The sequence below is a fragment of the Euprymna scolopes genome, chromosome 18, assembly GCF_053919585.1.
Source record: "Euprymna scolopes isolate OS-2025 chromosome 18, ASM5391958v1, whole genome shotgun sequence".
In the NCBI taxonomy this organism is placed as follows: Eukaryota; Metazoa; Mollusca; class Cephalopoda; order Sepiida; family Sepiolidae; genus Euprymna; species Euprymna scolopes.
The window spans coordinates 71,498,108-71,517,394 of record NC_136499.1 but is presented as its reverse complement, the minus strand read 5'-3'; the positions used below and the strand labels follow the sequence as shown (position 1 = coordinate 71,517,394).

At 31.9% G+C, this 19,287-nt stretch overlaps 1 protein-coding gene across 9 annotated transcripts in view; it reads right to left on the bottom strand.

The window, feature by feature from the left end:
• LOC145297652 (N-acetylated-alpha-linked acidic dipeptidase 2-like) overlaps positions 1-19,287 on the bottom strand; it is a 1,311,662-nt gene that overhangs the window by 93,675 nt on the left and 1,198,700 nt on the right. For all 9 annotated transcript variants that reach the window (XM_080143816.1, XM_080143810.1, XM_080143817.1 and 6 more), the window contains one exon: positions 8,884-9,006. In XM_080143816.1, the coding sequence (XP_079999942.1) occupies positions 8,884-9,006 (123 nt within the window). The remainder of the gene's footprint in view (positions 1-8,883; positions 9,007-19,287) is intronic.

Below are 19,287 nucleotides of genomic sequence, written 5' to 3'. Positions count from 1 at the left end.
ATATATATATATATATATATATATACATATATACATGTATATATACATATATACATATATATATACATATATATATACACATATATATACATGTATATATACATATATATACATATATATATACACACATATATATATACATATATACATATACATATACATATACATATATATATATACACATATATATATACACATATATATACATATATACATATACATACAGTGATGATCATATTTATTGGCACGGTAAAATAAAAGTTAAATTTTGTCTAATGAATTCTAAAAAAGGGATTAAATTAAAGAAAATAACAAAGTATATTATGCATTTTTAACTGGCCAGAGGAAGGGCCACATTGTGTCAGAATGTCTGGAAAATGGAGACGGGCAAGATGTAAGTGCCTCTCTCACCTCGAAAAAATGAACACCAACTGGTCATTGATCCATGTGTACATAAACAAAGTAATGTGCGCCACATTGATTGATTCACGGATTTTTGTGAGGAATTTGGTTTCTGGTCTACCAAATGGACACAAGACTATGGTGCTGACTATTTCTGGAAAGAGCATGATTAGCAGGGGGAGCAACCAAAGGTCTATCTGCAAGTGGATAAGAGGATCCCTGTATGCTGTCCCTGGATGGAAATCTATTGGGGTTTAAATCTCCTGTTTGAACTTGGCGTCATCCATTTGTTGAGCAGTGTTCATATAAATGAACACGATGAAACCAATTTCCCAAATGAAGTTACCAGTGTTGGCGCTGCTGATGTTCTCTTCGACTCAAGAAACATTGGACTGTAATCTGAAAGTAGTCAGGCGAATGGCTGCCAAAATAGCTAATCATGTGGACACGTTCGGAAGGACTATAATTCCAAATTGCAAATTTAGATTTGCAACAGACGGTTAATAGCATACCCAGAAAAAGAACTTAGTTCCACCAAAGGATTTATTTTGCTGACGGTGATTGTTCAACATAAAAATGCGATCTATTATGGATGACCACAAACTGAACGACCATGTAGAAACATACATAGCACACACCAATGTGTGCTCACAAACGGACCGGTATAGAGAGAGATCCAACATATCTGTGTTAGATTTAAGAAAATCCTACCTTTAGGTGCATGTGCACTGATTTTTATGACCGTTCCAAATCATGCAGTGAAGAGGTAAAGATACTAAGATTGACTAAGATTGGATTTGGGTTTAATGCAGTCCCATCCATTATGGCCAACAGAAAACACAAAATGTAGAAACGTTAGATCTTGGAAAATGCCACTTCGTCTGGTGGACCAGATGATGGGACCTCAGATAACACTGAGTATACCACACTGCCTGTCCGACAGACAACACGAAATGTAGAAACCTTAGAATCAACTGTGTAATGGAGCACACGCTGGAGATTACCAGTCCGATTTTTGTACGTGCTGTGATCAGGGATCAAATGGGAGTGTAGACAATGCATGACTAGGCGAACATCATGGTGGCCAACGCAGAAATAGTACTACACATGCACGAATGAACTGAAAGCGAGGCTCATACTCATTTGCATATGTGTAAGTCTTGGGGTATAAAAGATTGGGAATTTTCTTGTGTGTGCAGTATTTGTTTCATACTCTGACAGATTCATGCATGTTGCTCATTTTAGAAGAAAGACAGACGGGGTAGAAGCAGAAAAAAACTTTAAACACATTCACCCATAGAATCGCTGATAAAATTCACAATCCTTTTTGTAATCCCATTATATCTAATATATACTCATAATTAAAATATAAAATTAAGTCAGCCAGGTGCTCGACTTTAGTTTCCATCTTACAATATTAATATTAGTAAATTGCCATTGGTTCATGCTGTTAAGAAAAAAAACTTGTAATTTGATTTAATTTGTTTGCAAATACAATGATTTCTGCTGACACAATTTTCATTTCCCTAAAACTTTGAAAAAAAAGGTAATAATTTTTTTTTTATTATTACATTTTTACCCCAAACAAGGCACATTGCCACTTTGATGTAGGGGGCTACTATTAGGGACACAGGCTACAGGGGTACTAGGTGGGGAGTTGGACAGCAAGATGTCGGTTCACATTACACTTGAACTTCTGCATGTCAATACAGTTGGGGAAGCAGGAACCCGGAAGGGAATTCCGAAGTCTAGCGGTTCTGGGGAAGAACTACTGGAGTAGAAGGTTCTCTTATATCTGGGGATCTCTACTGTGAAGGGATGGGATTTTACTGCTTGTTGGGTTTGTCAGGGGTATTTACGTAGAGGGGGTACAAGTGCTTGCAGTTCATTGGAACATTCACCGTTAAATTACTTGTAGAACAGGCAGAGGGATGCTACATTTCGTCGATGGGAGAGAGGCTGAATCTTGGATGACAGTTCCGGACCTATTAGGTTGGCGACTCTCTTTTGAACCTTTTCTAGGAGTGAGTGAATGTTTTAACTTAAATAAAAATTATTTACCTTACACATAATAAGCATTTCTTTTTTTTTTGTCTCTATATTAATAATATTATGCGACCACTTAGCACGTTTTTGTGTATGTGTGTGGTTCTTGCATATACATGACTGATTTTTTTTTGTTTTATTTTTAATTTTATTCTTTGGTTTGTACACTTTTAAAAGTGTGCAAACTAAAACGAAACTACAAACTAAAAAGGATATTCCTGCATCACAAGCAATATCAGGTCAATAACTCAGACTTTTGTGGCACTGCCCAAATTTTGTCTATGATGACCTTTTTTCAGCTTATGGATATACTCGGGATTGTTTTGATAGATATTATTTATGAAGTAACCATACAGTGGAGGTTTAAGATTCAGTGAGTGTGAAACCCATTCAGGATCACATCTACTAATGAGACGATCATGTCCTTGCATATCATTGAATGACAATAAAACAAAGACTGTTGGACATGTATAACTGAAACTTTGTGGAGAAGTCAAGCATATACTGAAGTTTATTTGTACTAAATATAGTTGGATTTTAGAAAGGATTGTGAATTTTATTGACAATTCCATGGGTGACATTTTTTGGGGTGGGTGGGTTACCTTGTATAAAAATTTGATTTTTATAGACAAATGCTGACTATATTATTATATATATTATATATAATATTATTAGATTGGGCTAGATTTCAAAAGAGATGGAGAAAAAGTATAGTTTGGTTGTTTTGTTTTACAGCGTATCAACCCTTTTTAGATTACTTAATGCAGAATCCAGTAATTTTGGAAAAGGGTTATCAGAGTCAGTTGTAATAAGTAAAACAAGGAAATGATGTGAGGAAATGGGTGGACTTAAGAGAAAGAGGGATAAATAAAAACCTGGTCAGAGATAAGTTAGTTTGGAAGTTAATTTCTAAAAGCCATTCAAATGAGAGGAAAAAGTGGACCTTGAATTTACTTTCAACAGCCTCATAACTCTTGCTTTCTTTATTTTGTCCTTTAGTCCTTACATTCAATGAGTAATGTTTTTGACAAAGTAGGAAGAATTGCTGTGTTCTGGGCCAGAATATATCCAGGTAACACTTATCGTTGGCTATTTTTTTACCTTGAAATAGTATTTTTTGAACTCCTTACATCAAGTGGCTTCGCGCCTTGTCTGGAGCAATTTCCATATAAAAAAAAACACATGCCAGCATGTAAAACAAGTAATAAACTACTCTTACTGCTGCTGTCATCATCATCATGCAGTTAAAGAAGGAACAACTATTTTATTTTATTTATTTTAATTCTCAGTCACTACAATGCCATTTAATGTGGTATAGTGTTTGTCTGGAGATTTTTCACAAAGTACTTGATCTGCTGCTGCTGCTGCTGGTTATAGATGACATAAGACTGAGAATATTGTGTTTATCTCTCTCTGCACATAAAGCCCTATTTATGTTTAGAAATTTGAAGTGAATTCTTAGGCACATTTTCTGAAATCTGAAATAGGTTATATGCATGACAGCAGTTAAACATAGACTATATATATTGATGGTTAAGTTTACATAACCAATATCTGTGGAAATATATGCATCTCTGACGAAAATATATCTGCAACAATTATTTTTTATAATGTTCATGCATTACCTACATTTTTGAGCTACTGTTCTCATAATGGTTGGAAATAACATCCAAGATGAGAACAGTAGTTCAAATAACGCATAATCTTTTGTTATTTTAAAAGTAGTTGCACTGACTTCACGTTGCCCTTTAATGTAACTTACAATTTATTTTACTTTTCTTTTTTTTTAAACGATGTTGTTTATTTTTTCTTCAAATAATTTTTTGTTCCAATCAAAGGAAAACAGCTCTGTACATGCGAATACAGTTATGTCCATTTTTTTCAAAGATGGCAGATATTTGAAAATAACTACAACCTGCATGTAAAAGTGATATTAAAATGATGATGATGATGATGATAATGATGACGGCGACGACAGTAGAAATGTGCACCATATCTGATAAGCATAAGAAGAAGATGATGATGATGATGATGATGATGTGTTTATTATATATAGTAGACACAAGGTTAATCAATCAACATTAAGCGATTTTATCTTTCAGAAGAGCAGAACGGAACTCGCCTTACCAATGTTGAACCGAACCAATTAGAGTCTGACCCTTGATGCAATTTGACTGGCTTTTCTCTCACCTGAGATATTTAAATGACTTTAACGATAGCAATCAGTCATGTTTTAGGGCATGAATGTCACACAGGTAAAACTTTTATTGAACAAAGTCATGATTAAGCATCGTTCTCACTTATCTGATTGAGACAGGGTAGAAGAGGAAGTTTACTAACCTTTTCAATTATATAAGCTGGAAAATATCTAAAGCATAATATAGTTATCACACCTATGTTGTGAATATAAAGTTATTAGCAGGAAGACCTGATGCTTTCATCTTCCATATCCATCTGTTGGTAGATCAGTCGGTAATGACGCTAGACGGATAAATAATGACTAAGGCTGGAGTGCTAAACGATCTGGTTTTGATTCTAGCAAATGGTACCTAATCCAGATTCTTTTTCTTTTTTTTTTTGTTGTTGTTAATGCCCCCGTTTAACCCCCTAACATATTTGATAGAAGATAAACTTTGGAAAACTTTATGAATTTGCAAATTATACATATGATTTAAATTTTTGTTACGGTTCTATTTTTCACCTATATATATATATATATATATATATATATATATATATATATATATATATATATATATATATATATATATATATATATATATATATATACGAAACAGTACTGCATGTGGATAAATACAATGCTCCCTATTAAGATAGGGAGCGTTGTATTTATCCACATACAGTACTGTTTAGAATAGGTTGAGCATATTGTACAGGTTGAGCATATTGGGAAGTGATATACAAATTACCATTAGTGTATTAAGCGATGCTCTATGTGTAAACAAATTGAGCTTAGGTATTTGAACAATGTATATATATACTAGCAGGCCCGGTCATAAAATATATATATATTATATCTTAATTCATACAAATAAAAAAATATATATATTATATCTTAATTTATACAAATAAAAAATATATATATTATATCTTAATTTATACAAATAAAAAAAATATATATTATATCTTAATTTATACAAATAAAAAATATATATATTATATCTTAATTTATACAAATAAAAAAAATATATATTATATCTTAATTTATACAAATAAAAAATATATATATTATATCTTAATTTATACAAATAAAAAATATATATATTATATCTTAATTTATACAAATAAAAAATATATATATTATATCTTAATTTATACAAATAAAAAATATATATATTATATCTTAATTTATACAAATAAAAAAAAATATATTATATCTTAATTTATACAAATAAAAAATATATATATTATATCTTAATTTATACAAATAAAAAATATATATATTATATCTTAATTTATACAAATAAAAAATATATATATTATATCTTAATTTATACAAATTTCTTATTTCTTATTATAGAGCCAATTCTCTGTTGATTATTATCCAATATACAATAATGATAAAAAAAAATATGTCTTGGGTACCATATGATAGAATTAAAACCAGAACGTTTCGCACTCCAGCCTTAGTTGTTATTTATCTCTCCAGCATCGTTACCGTCTAAGCTACCGACAGATGAATATGAAAGGTTAAAAATTAAGCGACTTTGAGGTATGAATGTTTAATTTTGACATGCATATTAAGTAGGTGTAATGTTTTATTCTATTTGTTTTGCCAAAGTCAACTCTGTAGACCAAATATATATCTATATATATTACATTTTCTAATACAAATACACACACAGACAGATACAAAAATATTTCTGTGTGCAAGAACGGTTTCATCTTAAATTCTATGCAATTATACAAAACGTACAGGAACAAAAAAAAACAACACTACAGCTTTATTTTAAAAGTTTTGATTGAAAAAAATCAATTCAGGTAACTTGATTAAGTAGTAGAGCTGACATCTAATCAATGTAACCGCCTTCAGCCTCAATCCTCACCTTGATACGGGTCTGGAACTGAGAGCATGCCTTTTCCATAAATGCCAGTGGGAGCTCCACGAATACTAGGCGGATGGCAGCGATCAAGCTGGCTTTAGTCTTGTGGGAGGTCATGTTGGTGATGTTCTTTACGTATGATCAAATGAAGTAGTCCAGCAGGTTCAGGTCGGGGAAGGAGGGGGGGCAGTGAGAGAAGGACACAAAGTTGTAACACTCTTTTTGGACTTGTGGGCTAGCATCGAATCCTGCTGCCACACTCAGGGTTTGCCAGCAGCCATCTGATTGCACTAGGGGCTCAGCATACTCTTCAGCGCATCCAGGTACACTTTGATGTTGACTTTCAAGCCGACTTCGAAAATGTGAGGTGGCATGATGTGGCCCTCACCTAAAACCATACTAAAGATCATAACTATACCAGAAACTATATTTTCATCACCTTGGGCACATTCATGTTATTCGTGGCAATCCAGCGATGCATTTTGAGGGTGCTGGCAATGGTCCTGTTGTAACTTGGATTAGTAGAGAGCATGTTGTACAGTGGTACATCTCCAATCTCACTCGTTGAATATTGTGTCACTTTCAGACATGATAGAAAGTTCCTATCGCTCTTGGGATTTGTACACAACTGGTCAACTAATAGATAATCTGCAACAAAAGAAAAGGAAACTGGTTTTCATTAAACGGAAATGGAATCATGTCGTCTTTTCTTTTCTTTTCGTTCCACCCTGTAGAAACTATACATAAATAAAATTCAACGTAATAGTGAAATGATATCAGTTATCTAATAAGAAACCATAAAAATGAATAAGTAATTAATTAACGTTTGTTTTTCTAAAGGAATATGCAAATTAGATAACCTTTACATAGTTGCTCGAATATCCATGACTGAGCATATTAAAAAGTTTGTTTTAATAATTTTTAAATAGAAAAAGTAGACTTTTAATATCAATGTCAGAGTGAGAAAAAAAAACAACTTTATAATATATATTTATATATATATATAATATATATGAAGGGCGTTTCAAAAGTATTGCCTCTTATTATATTTTATTCCATCTGAATGGATCAGAAGGGATTGAAAATTGCATTATTATGATGACTAAATTCATATATTTATGACCTGAAAGTTTTATCTCTGTTGCAGATATGACAGAGTGAGACTCTAAGAAAGCTACCCTTGTCATGGATGTGCTTCAGAAGCAGAGGTGCGTCATTGAATTTCTAGTAAAATTGCATTGAGAATGGTGGTGACTGTGCAGAAAAATAAATTCTGGAGCACAAAACATCGTTTGTTTTAATGGTACCATTTTGGTCTTTGTAGCTCTCCAATTTTTTGAGTTAAAAAAGTAGGAGGCTTTACTTTTGGAACGACCCTCGTAATAACATTTTCTATTCTCCAACGTCAAATTTCTCTTTTCTTTTCTGTTTTCCTTTCTTTTTTTCTCTTATGCTTGTCATTTTTTGTAAAAAATTCAACATAACATCTTAACTCATTTTTAAGGAAGTCTTTTTATAACATGGACGGAATATATAAAAAATATATCACCATAGGAGTTCTTTTATTGTATTGTTTTGATTACTCCAGCTTTTCCATTCATCCTAAAATTTTGTCAAATTTTATTCAAATCAAAATAAATAAATTTACCCACCCATTTGAAAAGGTGTGTCCTATTGGGTCACCTCTTGAGCTTGTGTTAGAATATTTGAATCAGGAAAACTTGAGTTTGCAAAACCAGTTAAATTAAAAAGAAAAAAAATAACAAAATCCAAAATTTCTTTGTATTCATTATATCTCCCTCTCTCTTTTTCTCCCACTCTTTTTCATTCCAGCTACAAGTTAAATAGTATTATTAATTGCATTGGTATTATTTTTTTAAATAATCGATGCCACTGAGTTTTTTTTTAATCTTTGACTATTAATAAACACCCACAGAGAGAGAGAGAGAGAGAGAGAGAGAGAGAGAGAGAGAGAGAGAGAGAGAGAGAGAGAGATAGAAACTTTATTCAATAAGAGTGAATTTGAAGCAAACACGGAAAGGGTGAGAGTAATTGATAGAAACTTAGCAAGAGGTGTGTCACTAGGTGAGTTAATTACAAATTACAACAAATTAGAACAATTTAAAGAAACATTTTTAAACATAACTCAATCCCAAAACTAAAGAATATTTTTACATGTATTTTGTGTAATTAAAATATATATGGAAATAAACGTTGAACTAATTTAGCTTTAGTATAATAATAGATGTTTTATTTTTGTTCAAGAATTTTTAAAGATAATTTATATGCTCTCACTCTACAACTCTACCATTTGCTCCGACTCTCACTCCACAATAAAGACATATCCATAAATTCTTGAAATTGTAGTTACCTTCATTTTTCATCACATTGGAGAACGACTTGACCAATTCCATGAGAATCGCATAGCCACTGCCCGAATCAACTGCGCCCTGAGTCCAAGAGTCAACGTGCGCCCCAACAATGACATATTTATCTGGAAAAACAAAAACAAAAACAATAACAAAAAAACGAAAAAATATGAATAAAAATAAAATAAAACGATTGCATAATTTTAGCTTGAGTAACACATAGTTTTGCCAGAAAACATTTGAGAAAAACTAACCAATTAGAAAAAAAAAAAAATGGTTATAGTAAAGATTGTCTGCTGTTTTTGACTTCCGGTTTCTACTGTTCGTTTGGATGGGTAATTAGACATGGTAAAGCGAACAAGAAAGCCACTCTTAACATGTGGAAAAGGCGAGGGGGGCTTTTACGTTATCTGAGAAGATAATCATTAATCAAAAGGGACAAAACATTAAAAAACTTTAAAAACTGAATTGGAGACAAAAACAATAAGGAACACGATTTATACTAAAACTGAACTTGTTCAATATTAATTTTAAAAAATAAAAATGAGAATTAATTCAAAAGGGAAAAAGCTGTGTATTATTTCTGCGAAACAAAACATTCTGTAAATAAACATTCGTTGTTTCATGGATTTAAAAAGATTAAAATTGATTTTTTATTTAGTTAAAAATTGCATAAAAATAAAAAAAGAAAAAAAAAAGAAAAAGGAACACGATTCGATTTATACTGAAACTGAACCTTATTCCATATAAATTGAAAAGCAAAAGCAAGAATTATGTCTGTAAAATTACGAAAGTTTGAAGCAGAAGGCAACCAAATAATGTAAAAACTGAATTATGAAAACGATTGGAATCCAAAGAAATAATTTAAATACAAATTTAATGCATAAATATATTCTTTTAAATAATAATTACAGAAAAATCTGTTGGATAATTTAGTTAGGAAAGTGTTTTGAAATTAAGTTATTTCAGTACGACCTGCATTCCGCATAAGTACCAAAAACCTTTAGTAATGAATTTTATGTGTTATAAAACTTGTTTGTGCAAAAATTCATCCATGGCATTTCTGACAAAGGGAGAAGAAATGATGTATCCTGGGTCAGAACTCATCCATGTAACACTTAGTGTTGGCTAGTTTTTGATCTTGAAATATTATTTTTTAAACTCTTTATGTCACGTGGTTTAATGCCTTGACAAGCGATTATATATATATATATATATATATATATATATATATATATATATATATATATATATATATATATATAGTCCTTTGTTTTGGATTTTACCAAGCAAGCTAGATCTAAAAAACATTCATATCCTTTTTCTACAAATCCTCCTGATACAGGACTTCTGATAAATGCATTATTTTCACTTTGACTTTCCATGTCTCACTGACTTTAGCAAATAGGGTGCATACCTTTATAACAATTTGCTAATATTTTCTCTCCTCTGATGAGATGGTAGACATCGAAACCCTATAGGTTAAGGAGATTAATTTTCTAAAGCATTCTTTGCATTCTTAGAATAATAAAAACTCTTTGAAACTCAACCACTTCATTTCATTTCAATGAGAGATTTTTTTTAAATTCATTGAATTACAATATATATATATATATATATATATATGTGTGTGTGTGTGTGTGTGTGTGTGTGTATGTATATATGTATGTGTATATATATGGATGTATATATATGTATGTATATGCATATATGTATATATGTGTGTATATATATGTATATATGTATGTATATATATTCGTATATATGTGTATATATATATGTGTGTGTATGTGTGTGTGGATGTATATTCAGTGTCAGATGTCACCATTAAAAATGAATTATAAAAATTTGAATAATTAGACTCATTGTTTTTCGGAGCTTATAACTACTTGAAATATGTGATTTAAGCCCTTTTTTCAATAAAACGAGCAAAGACCAAAGTTTAAAATAATAAAAGGTTTAATAGAAAAATATGCAATAATTTTTTTTAATCGGTATTCTTTAAAAAAGATTTCAAGAAAATCAACAAATTTTAACTTACTTCGAATATAAAAATATATATAAATTCCAAAAAAATTAGTTATCTATAAAAAATAATAATCAATGAGTGCTTCCATTCTTTAACCAATGTCTATATTTTCTACTCCATGTACTTTTTAAATAAAAATTTTTTTAAGCAAGGATTAAAAAATACGGCGATTTTAAATTGTTATATGAGAGGTTCACAAGCGGAGCTGTCTCTCTTTCTTCCAGTTGAGAAATATGGAGACCGAAAAGCGTCATAATTAATTATTTCAAAAACATAAAAACAACACATTACACTAAATATATTTACCGGTAGTAACTATATAAAGAAACAAACATTTGAACTGCTGACATGTGTTTTATCTCCCCTTTGAATTTCTGACATGTGTTTGCTGTCAATAATCAAATTAGTCAATTATGGGTCACCGTATTCGAAAAATGATCACATTTTACTCATCAAAGTTTACTTTAAAAAGACAAAACTGCCGACAAATTTTCTATATTTTTAATTCTCTTAAAGAATTACATGACTTTTTGATTTAAAATATTTTATTTCTTCTTTATGCAATGAATTTTTTTTTCAAAAATCTAAAAAATACAAAACAACAACGTTGAATGAAATAGAAAAAATTGATGTAGGTGTTCAATTTTTACATGACGATATTTTCAAAATGTGAGGTTTCACTTAAAACAAAAATCAACGTGTTTTTTTAAAAAAAGGTTTTAAACTTTTGACTTTACAGTAAATTTGCACATAACTATTCTTTTTTTTTTTTTTTTTTAAATTAAATTATTTAATTTCTTGATCTTTTATCTTCAGTTTATGATATATAAACCTTAGGTGAGAAAATTAATTATTTTCTTTTTAATAGACATTTCAAAAGTAGGGATGAATTTTAAAAAACGTTTGTCTAGAATATTATATTCAGTCTATTTGAAAGAGCATAAAATTTAAGATTAAACCTGAAAATACCGTAAAAAATGAACCAAAAGAAAAAGTTTGATAAATTTTTAAATTGAAAAAATTAAAAAAAAAATTTTAACTTGTAAAATTCAATTCATTTCATAACGTAGAAAACATGGCTGCATGAGCGCGCAGGCACTTTGTAAACACTTTTTTAAAAAAATAAAAAATAATATTTCTGTTACATTAAAAAAAAAACTTTAATAGTTTATTTTGGAAGTATATTCCATAAAGAAATCAAACAACCCACTTTAGATAAAGAAATTACGAGTTTTGTATATTTTATTCACAGTTTTGTGTTAAGGGTGTCAAAAATTCCCCCCAAAATCTGACACACCTAACTGATCAGTTGGATTCTTGTTTTTGTCGGATTCCTATGTCTATTTATTTGTAAAATAATGTGTGAAATTTGTCATCATCATCATTATCTACAGCAGAAGTGTGAGTCTTATAAAAAAATTTCTTATTTAAAAAAAAATAGTCCAGCCACTTTAAACTCTGATCGTTTGGATTTTGTTTTCGTCTGATTTCGATGTCCATTCATTTGTAAAGTTGCACAAACACTTCAACAAGTGACTGTCTCTTTTACAAATTGTTTGTATTGGATTGCTTTCCTTTTTTTTTTTATTCATGTCAAACTCATTTAATCGTACCCATCACCATCATCGTTGTCCTGATCATTGAGGATTTATGACTTTTAGAACGTTCCTTCATGTGTATTTTACATGTATGTATATGCGTATATGTGTGCCTTTATGTGTGTATGTTTGCATGTGTGCGTACATGCATATGTATGTTTGCATACATCTGTATGTATGCTTGTATGTGTGCATGCATGTGTTTATTTCCATGTTTATGTGGGGGTGGAGAGGGCTCCCGTAAGCCATGGTGAAGGCAACCCCTCTAGGAGAAGCATATCTCTGATTTAAAAAGACCATAAAGCGGGAGACCAGTACCCGCACTTAAGCTGGTCTGCAGTTTGACTTGTTGCTGGCTATCTTACTCTTGCTTGTTACTGGGTGTAAACATTTTGAACCGAGAGAGAGATTTAGTTGTCGTACAAAGCTAAAACTCTGTAACATCATCTTTGTATAGATACTCCCTCAGTTTATAAATAATAGTCCTGTGGCAATGGAATTGTTGTGACGTGTTCAGGCCTGAAATGATGGAAGCATGTAATAATTGATCTGCCATCATTATATGTGTGTATGTATGTATGTATGTATATGTGTATGTATATGTATGTGTGTATGTATGTGTATATATCCTTAAAAGGGCGAATGAACACTTTTTCGGGGTCAACAGCCAACTAGCACCATGTGTGTTTGTGTGTATGTACGTGTGTGTTGGGGTGGAGAGGGCTCCCGTAAGCCGTGGTGAAGGCAACCTTTCTAAGAGAAGCAAATGTCTGATTTAAAAATCGCAAAAGTGGGAGACTAGTACCCGCATTAAGCTGGTCTGCAGTTTAAGTTGTTGCTGGCTATCTTGCTCTTGCTTGTTGCTGGATCTCAACATTTTGAATCGAGAGAGAGACTTAGCTGTCGTACAAAGCTAAGACTCTGTAACATTATCTGTGTATAGATACTCCCTCAGGTATTTGTCTATAAAAATAGTCCTGTGGTGATGGAAAAGTTGTGATGTGTGGAGGCTTGAAATGCTGGAAGCATGTAATAATTGATCTCAATGACCGTCTTCAGTGTCATGCCTGCTTGAGTGTGTGAATTCACCGGTAGGACTAAAAAAAAAAAAGAAGTCATTTTTGGGCTCATGGACTTTAAGTGTTTGAGGAAGTGGCACTCGTCTGGCAAGACGTTGCAATCATCATCATATATGCATATGTATATATATATATATGTATATATGCATATATATGTATGTGTATAAATTAATATATATGTATGTGTATATATATGTAAGTAAATGTATGTGTATTTGCATATATGTGTACGTATTTGTATGCGTATATGTATGTATATGTGTGTTTGTATTTGTATATGCATACATATGTATGTGTATTATGTATTGTGTATGTTTGTATATATGTGTGTATGTTTATAGATGTGTATGTGTATATATGTATGTATGCGTGTATGTATATATATATGTATGCATACCAATGACCGTCTTCAGTATATATGCGGATGACTAGTCGCCCAAAGATCCTAGTTCCATCTTTTCTACCAGGTTCGGGCAAATGTGCTGGTGAGCGGTTGAAAATTTGGGTAGTGGCAATCAAAATCGACCTTGAAACACTATCCACAATAGTTAGTCTTCAATTATCGAATGGATTTTGGATAGCTACCTTGTGTAATCTTGTTTAGGATCAGCAAAGATGGGTTGTGGTGATTAGAGATGCTGCATTTACTCAGAAGGAAGCTACCTCAACCAAACCATGTTGATATCCATTGCAAGTATAATCAAATAACAATGCTCGTTTTGATATTCAGTGAAACAGCCTGTAGATACATCTTTTCAGTATTTAAAATGATGGTGGAAGCATGCGAGGCAGTGTAAACTTTTAGCTTCTGTGTAAATCACTAGAAGATTTGCCACATAAGTAAAACTTCTGATGCACAGTATGCAAGTGGAAATACGTGCTGCACTACCTTGTAAAATGTCTGACTGTAGCAGACAATTTGCACATGCATTACGAAAAGATTATTTTCCTTTTAGCAATGACGCCACATAGACTGCCACACATTAAACGTGTCAACGTTTTCTTTCTCCACATTAGTTAGTAAGACATATTATGGATAAACAAACAAACAATAAATAAATAAATAATAATAAAAAAGAAATAATAATAATAATAATAATAATAATAATAATAATAGTAATAGTAATAATAATAATAATAATAGTAATAGTAATAATAATAATAGTAATAGTAATAATAATAATAATAATAGTAATAGTAATAATAATAATAATAATAGTAATAGTAATAATAATAATAGTAATAATAATAAAAAATAATGATAACAAATAATAATAATAATAATAATGACTAAAAAACCCCCATCTTTATTCAAGATTTTCTCAAATACAAAAACCCTACACCTTCACTGTAAAAATCCCTAGATTCCAGAAAGCTTTCTACTCTAATAGTTTATTCTCTGAAACTGCTACATTTCAGAATTCCTTCCCTGTTTCTTGCTTCCTTGATTGTACAGAAATTCAAATATAATGAAAAATATCTTGCTGCTTAACTCCCTACATATTGTCCCTGTAGGCATGACTTCACATAATCCTTCATGTCCAAGTGGCAATATATCTTGTTTGGGGCGAATAAAAAAATACAAAAAGTATAAAAATGTTAGCAGGAGTGGAGACATAATATACTCTGTTTGTTCTTTGCCAAAACTCGTGGGAAACAAGTGAAACATGCGTGAGTGCACAGTGAACGAGACATAAAAAAATGATTAAGTTCAGCATTTGCCTCCCTCCCCCATTTAGCTCCAAAAGTCCCCAGGGAACGTCAAATCCTAGTGAAAATGAACAAACAATGCAGTTTTAGGCCTTAATATATGTAAATTTGAATTCTGCACCATGCAATAAAACAAAACAAAAACTAAGTCCATCATTTGTTCCCCACTCCATTTAGCCCCAAAAGTCCCTAAGGCCTTAACATATTTAAATTTGAATTCAGCACCATGGAAAACTGCTAAATAGACATACATAGAAAATTTTGGACAAATATGATAAAATAGTGGCAAAAATGGAGTGTTTTTATTTGACCTAAAAGAGCCCCTAGGGCACACGCAAGAGTTATCGCAAAGTACAGACTAACAAAATTATATAGAAATCAGTTAGTTACAACTTTTAAGAAAGTTTTATAAAAATCCAAGGCATCAATTTTTTTAATAAGCACAAAAGGGTCAAGTTTAGCAATTTTAACCCTAAAGGCACATCTAGGGGGGGGGGGGGGAACCAGAGTTTTCCCGGAAAATCCGTTCTGCTACCTTTTTTTACTCATATCAGGTTTAATGTTTGTGCAAATTTTCAAAAAGTTCCAAGGTGTAGTTATTGAGAAAAGTGCGGACAGACGAATGGATAAGGATGAATTTATAAGTCCACCCTCCTTTTGTCGGGGGGGGGGGGAAATAAACTTTGCTCAATTACTCTAGACTTAATGGATTGGGCATATGAGTTTCTTGCATTTTTCTATAACTCTTTTGCAGTAGTTAAGGAAATTCATTTTGCTTGTGCTATCATGAGCATTCTTTTAGTTTTTATATAAACACAAGCACTCGTACACAAGCCTTGTCAGATAAATTCAATTACGTTTCCTGGCTGATTAATTAAAATTCATAATTAGCCTCGTTCTTCATAACTATAGTTTTTTTTTCACCTGCAAAGAATTGACTTATCAATGAATACGTTTGACATTTAAGAAGTGCTACAACTTGAGTAGAGGAGGGGAGGTGGGTATTGGAATGAGATGCTGGGCTACAGTCAGCATGATAGCGTTATTTATAATCACAAAATATATTTAATCAGTTTTTAATATTCATTTTGGATCAATGGCTTCTATGGATAGGTCTTAAAGTACTCAAAGCAAATCAATTTTTATAAGAAATGGATTTGCTTTGAGAGGAACCATTTAAAATTTAATGAACGAAATTATGTTAGCACACACACACACACACACACACACACACACACACACACACACACACACACACACACACACACAATGTCTGAGGGGATCCAATTAGAAAATTCTTTAAATAGAGACCTATCAGGCTAATAAAAAGTTCGACATATGAGATGGAGTTACAGAAATAAAAACTGACAATACAAAAGTATATACTAGTGCATATAGATTTAATAATCATTAATTCAATAAGGGAAATACATGAATAAGGATAGGTATAAATGCTTTTTATACCTAGGTAGTTCGAAGCCTAATGCTTCACGTCAAAAGAAGTCAGAGGGGTATGCTAGGTAATAAATAAGAATCGTGGCATCTAGCGATTGGCAATATATTGGAATCTGCCATTGGCCAACATCTAATTGAAAATCCAGCTTGTGCCAATGCCTATAAAATGGACTGTTTCAGAATATTGCACCAGACTGACTCTCAAAATCACTTGAAGATTCTGGAGTCAGTCTTAATTCTTTCATACAAACCATCGCTTGGTCGACAGAAAGAATTTGTTAAATCCTTATAATCGTTCTCATACTCTCTCCAAATATATATTATCAACATCTAAAACTAACAACCATAACTACAGCAAAAACGCCGATTAGCGTAATAGTTAGGAGCCTTGACTGTCGTACAGGCGGTCAGCTTTCAATCCTGGCTTGAGGTAGGTGCCTGTCTAGCCGCACTGATGAGCTGTGAAACAGCGAAACAGTACTGCATGTGGATGACTATATATATATATATATATATATATATATATATATATATATATTGTCAATTTTTCTTTCTGTATATATATACTTCTCTTCCAATTTTCGGATTTTAATCATGTCAAATAACACTTCAATTCCTTTTGACAGATTGATTGCTGATGAGTTAAGGGCATAATAGACTCACTGATTGATATAATAATTAAGTGATGGATTTTGCGCTATGAAACAGATACTGTCAAGAATTGTATAAGTCAACTGAATTAAAGGGATAAATTATGAGATGGTCAACATCATGAATTTTGGAATATAACTTTTTGTCAGTTATTCTCTCTCTCTTTCTCTCTCTCTCTCTCTCTCTCTCTCTCTCTCTCTCTCTCTCTCTATATATATATATATATATATATATATATAGTTTAGAGTATAAAGTTTATGATTTAAAAAAAGTCTTATTAATAAGCATCTACCATTAAAATACTTATTAAATAGGCAGAGGAAGAAACATTTTGTCGATGGGATAGAGGTTGAAGCCTATCTGACAGTGCAGGACCTATGAGGTTGACGACTCTCCTTCTAAAAGTAAGAGACTAGTAGAAGAAGCATCAGCCCAAATGTGGCAACAATACTCCATACATGACCGAATGGTGGCCTTGTAGAGGTGCAGAATACTTTCAGGCATAAGTAACATTCTAGCATGATAGAGAGAGCTACCTTCTTTGCAGCAGCCTTGGCAATACCCTCAATGTATCTGTTCCAACTTATGTTCCCTGTGTATATTAAGCCAAAGAGTTTGAACAATGTACTTTCAGGTAATCCATAAGAAACCTAAACACCTGAAAAGCATTTTTCAAGACAGATCCAAACATCAATGTTTGCAATTGATATTTGATTATGATGATCCAATTAGTCTTCATCTTACTTCTACTAGTAGACTTAGGAACCACCCATCCTGCAATGCATGAGGCATTCAAAGTATACCATCGTTTTCGACCATCCCCCAAGAATAATGTTTGGCTTATATCCTAGATAAATCCTAGATTTTATACACGTATCTTATCTATCTTCTCATCTAATGTACCTGCCAGCAAATATATTTAAAAATAGAGAAATTATTCCTTTTATTGAATTCTAAATTTGAACCGTGGATCACAACTGGATAGTTTTTGAATCCTAGATTTCTTAATGGATTTCTTTAATTTTTTTCTTCTTATCTTTTCTGTCTCTCTCTCTCACATTACAAGAGAAGTTAATGATGCATTTTTCGGAAAAAAGATTTTGTATTCTTGGGAAAAAAAAGCAAAGATAAATAATAAAAAGAAAAACACCCTGTGCTCTTCATGTTATCAGGAAATCCTTCAATGCTTTTTCATATCAATCAACATCTAAAACTAACAACCATAACTACAGCAAAAACACCTCCCTTCTAAAAATCTAACTCTTCCCCAGCATAGTAGGGACTGAGACAGCAACAATGTAGTAGTATCTGAACTACCTAACTAACAAGGCTTTTGTGAAAAGCAGTGAACGATCGGCATCAAGATTCATCATTTTCTACCTCTGTATGTCACAAGCAAGTGTCAGGCACAGATAACCACGTTGTTTCTACACAACTGCGACACCTTTGGCCATTCTGAGCCAAACCTTAACTAACTTTGTATGCAACTGCTGAGCACTGCTGCTCTTAGGGTTAGGAGTAAACCTGCATTCTTGCAGGTCTAATAAATAACGGTGACTAATAAGGAGGAGTCCATGCAAACCAATTAATCCTTTCTAAGCTCTGTACAGAAGTGCAATTCGTTAAACATACCAAACAAACACCTTTTATTCACCTTAAGGCATGTTTCTGAATTTTTTAGATGAGAATTGATAATTCATATTATTTGGACTACTGTTCTTGTCTTCGGTGTTATTCATACGCTTCGGCCGATGTAACCTTCAACCTTCTTCAGATGTATCTTGTTGAACTCAGAAATCTTTCTGTCCAAAATCGGGAATCTGCACAGAATTTCAAATGAAACCCTTTATTTAATCATCAAGGAGCAGCATGCTCTTTTTCTCT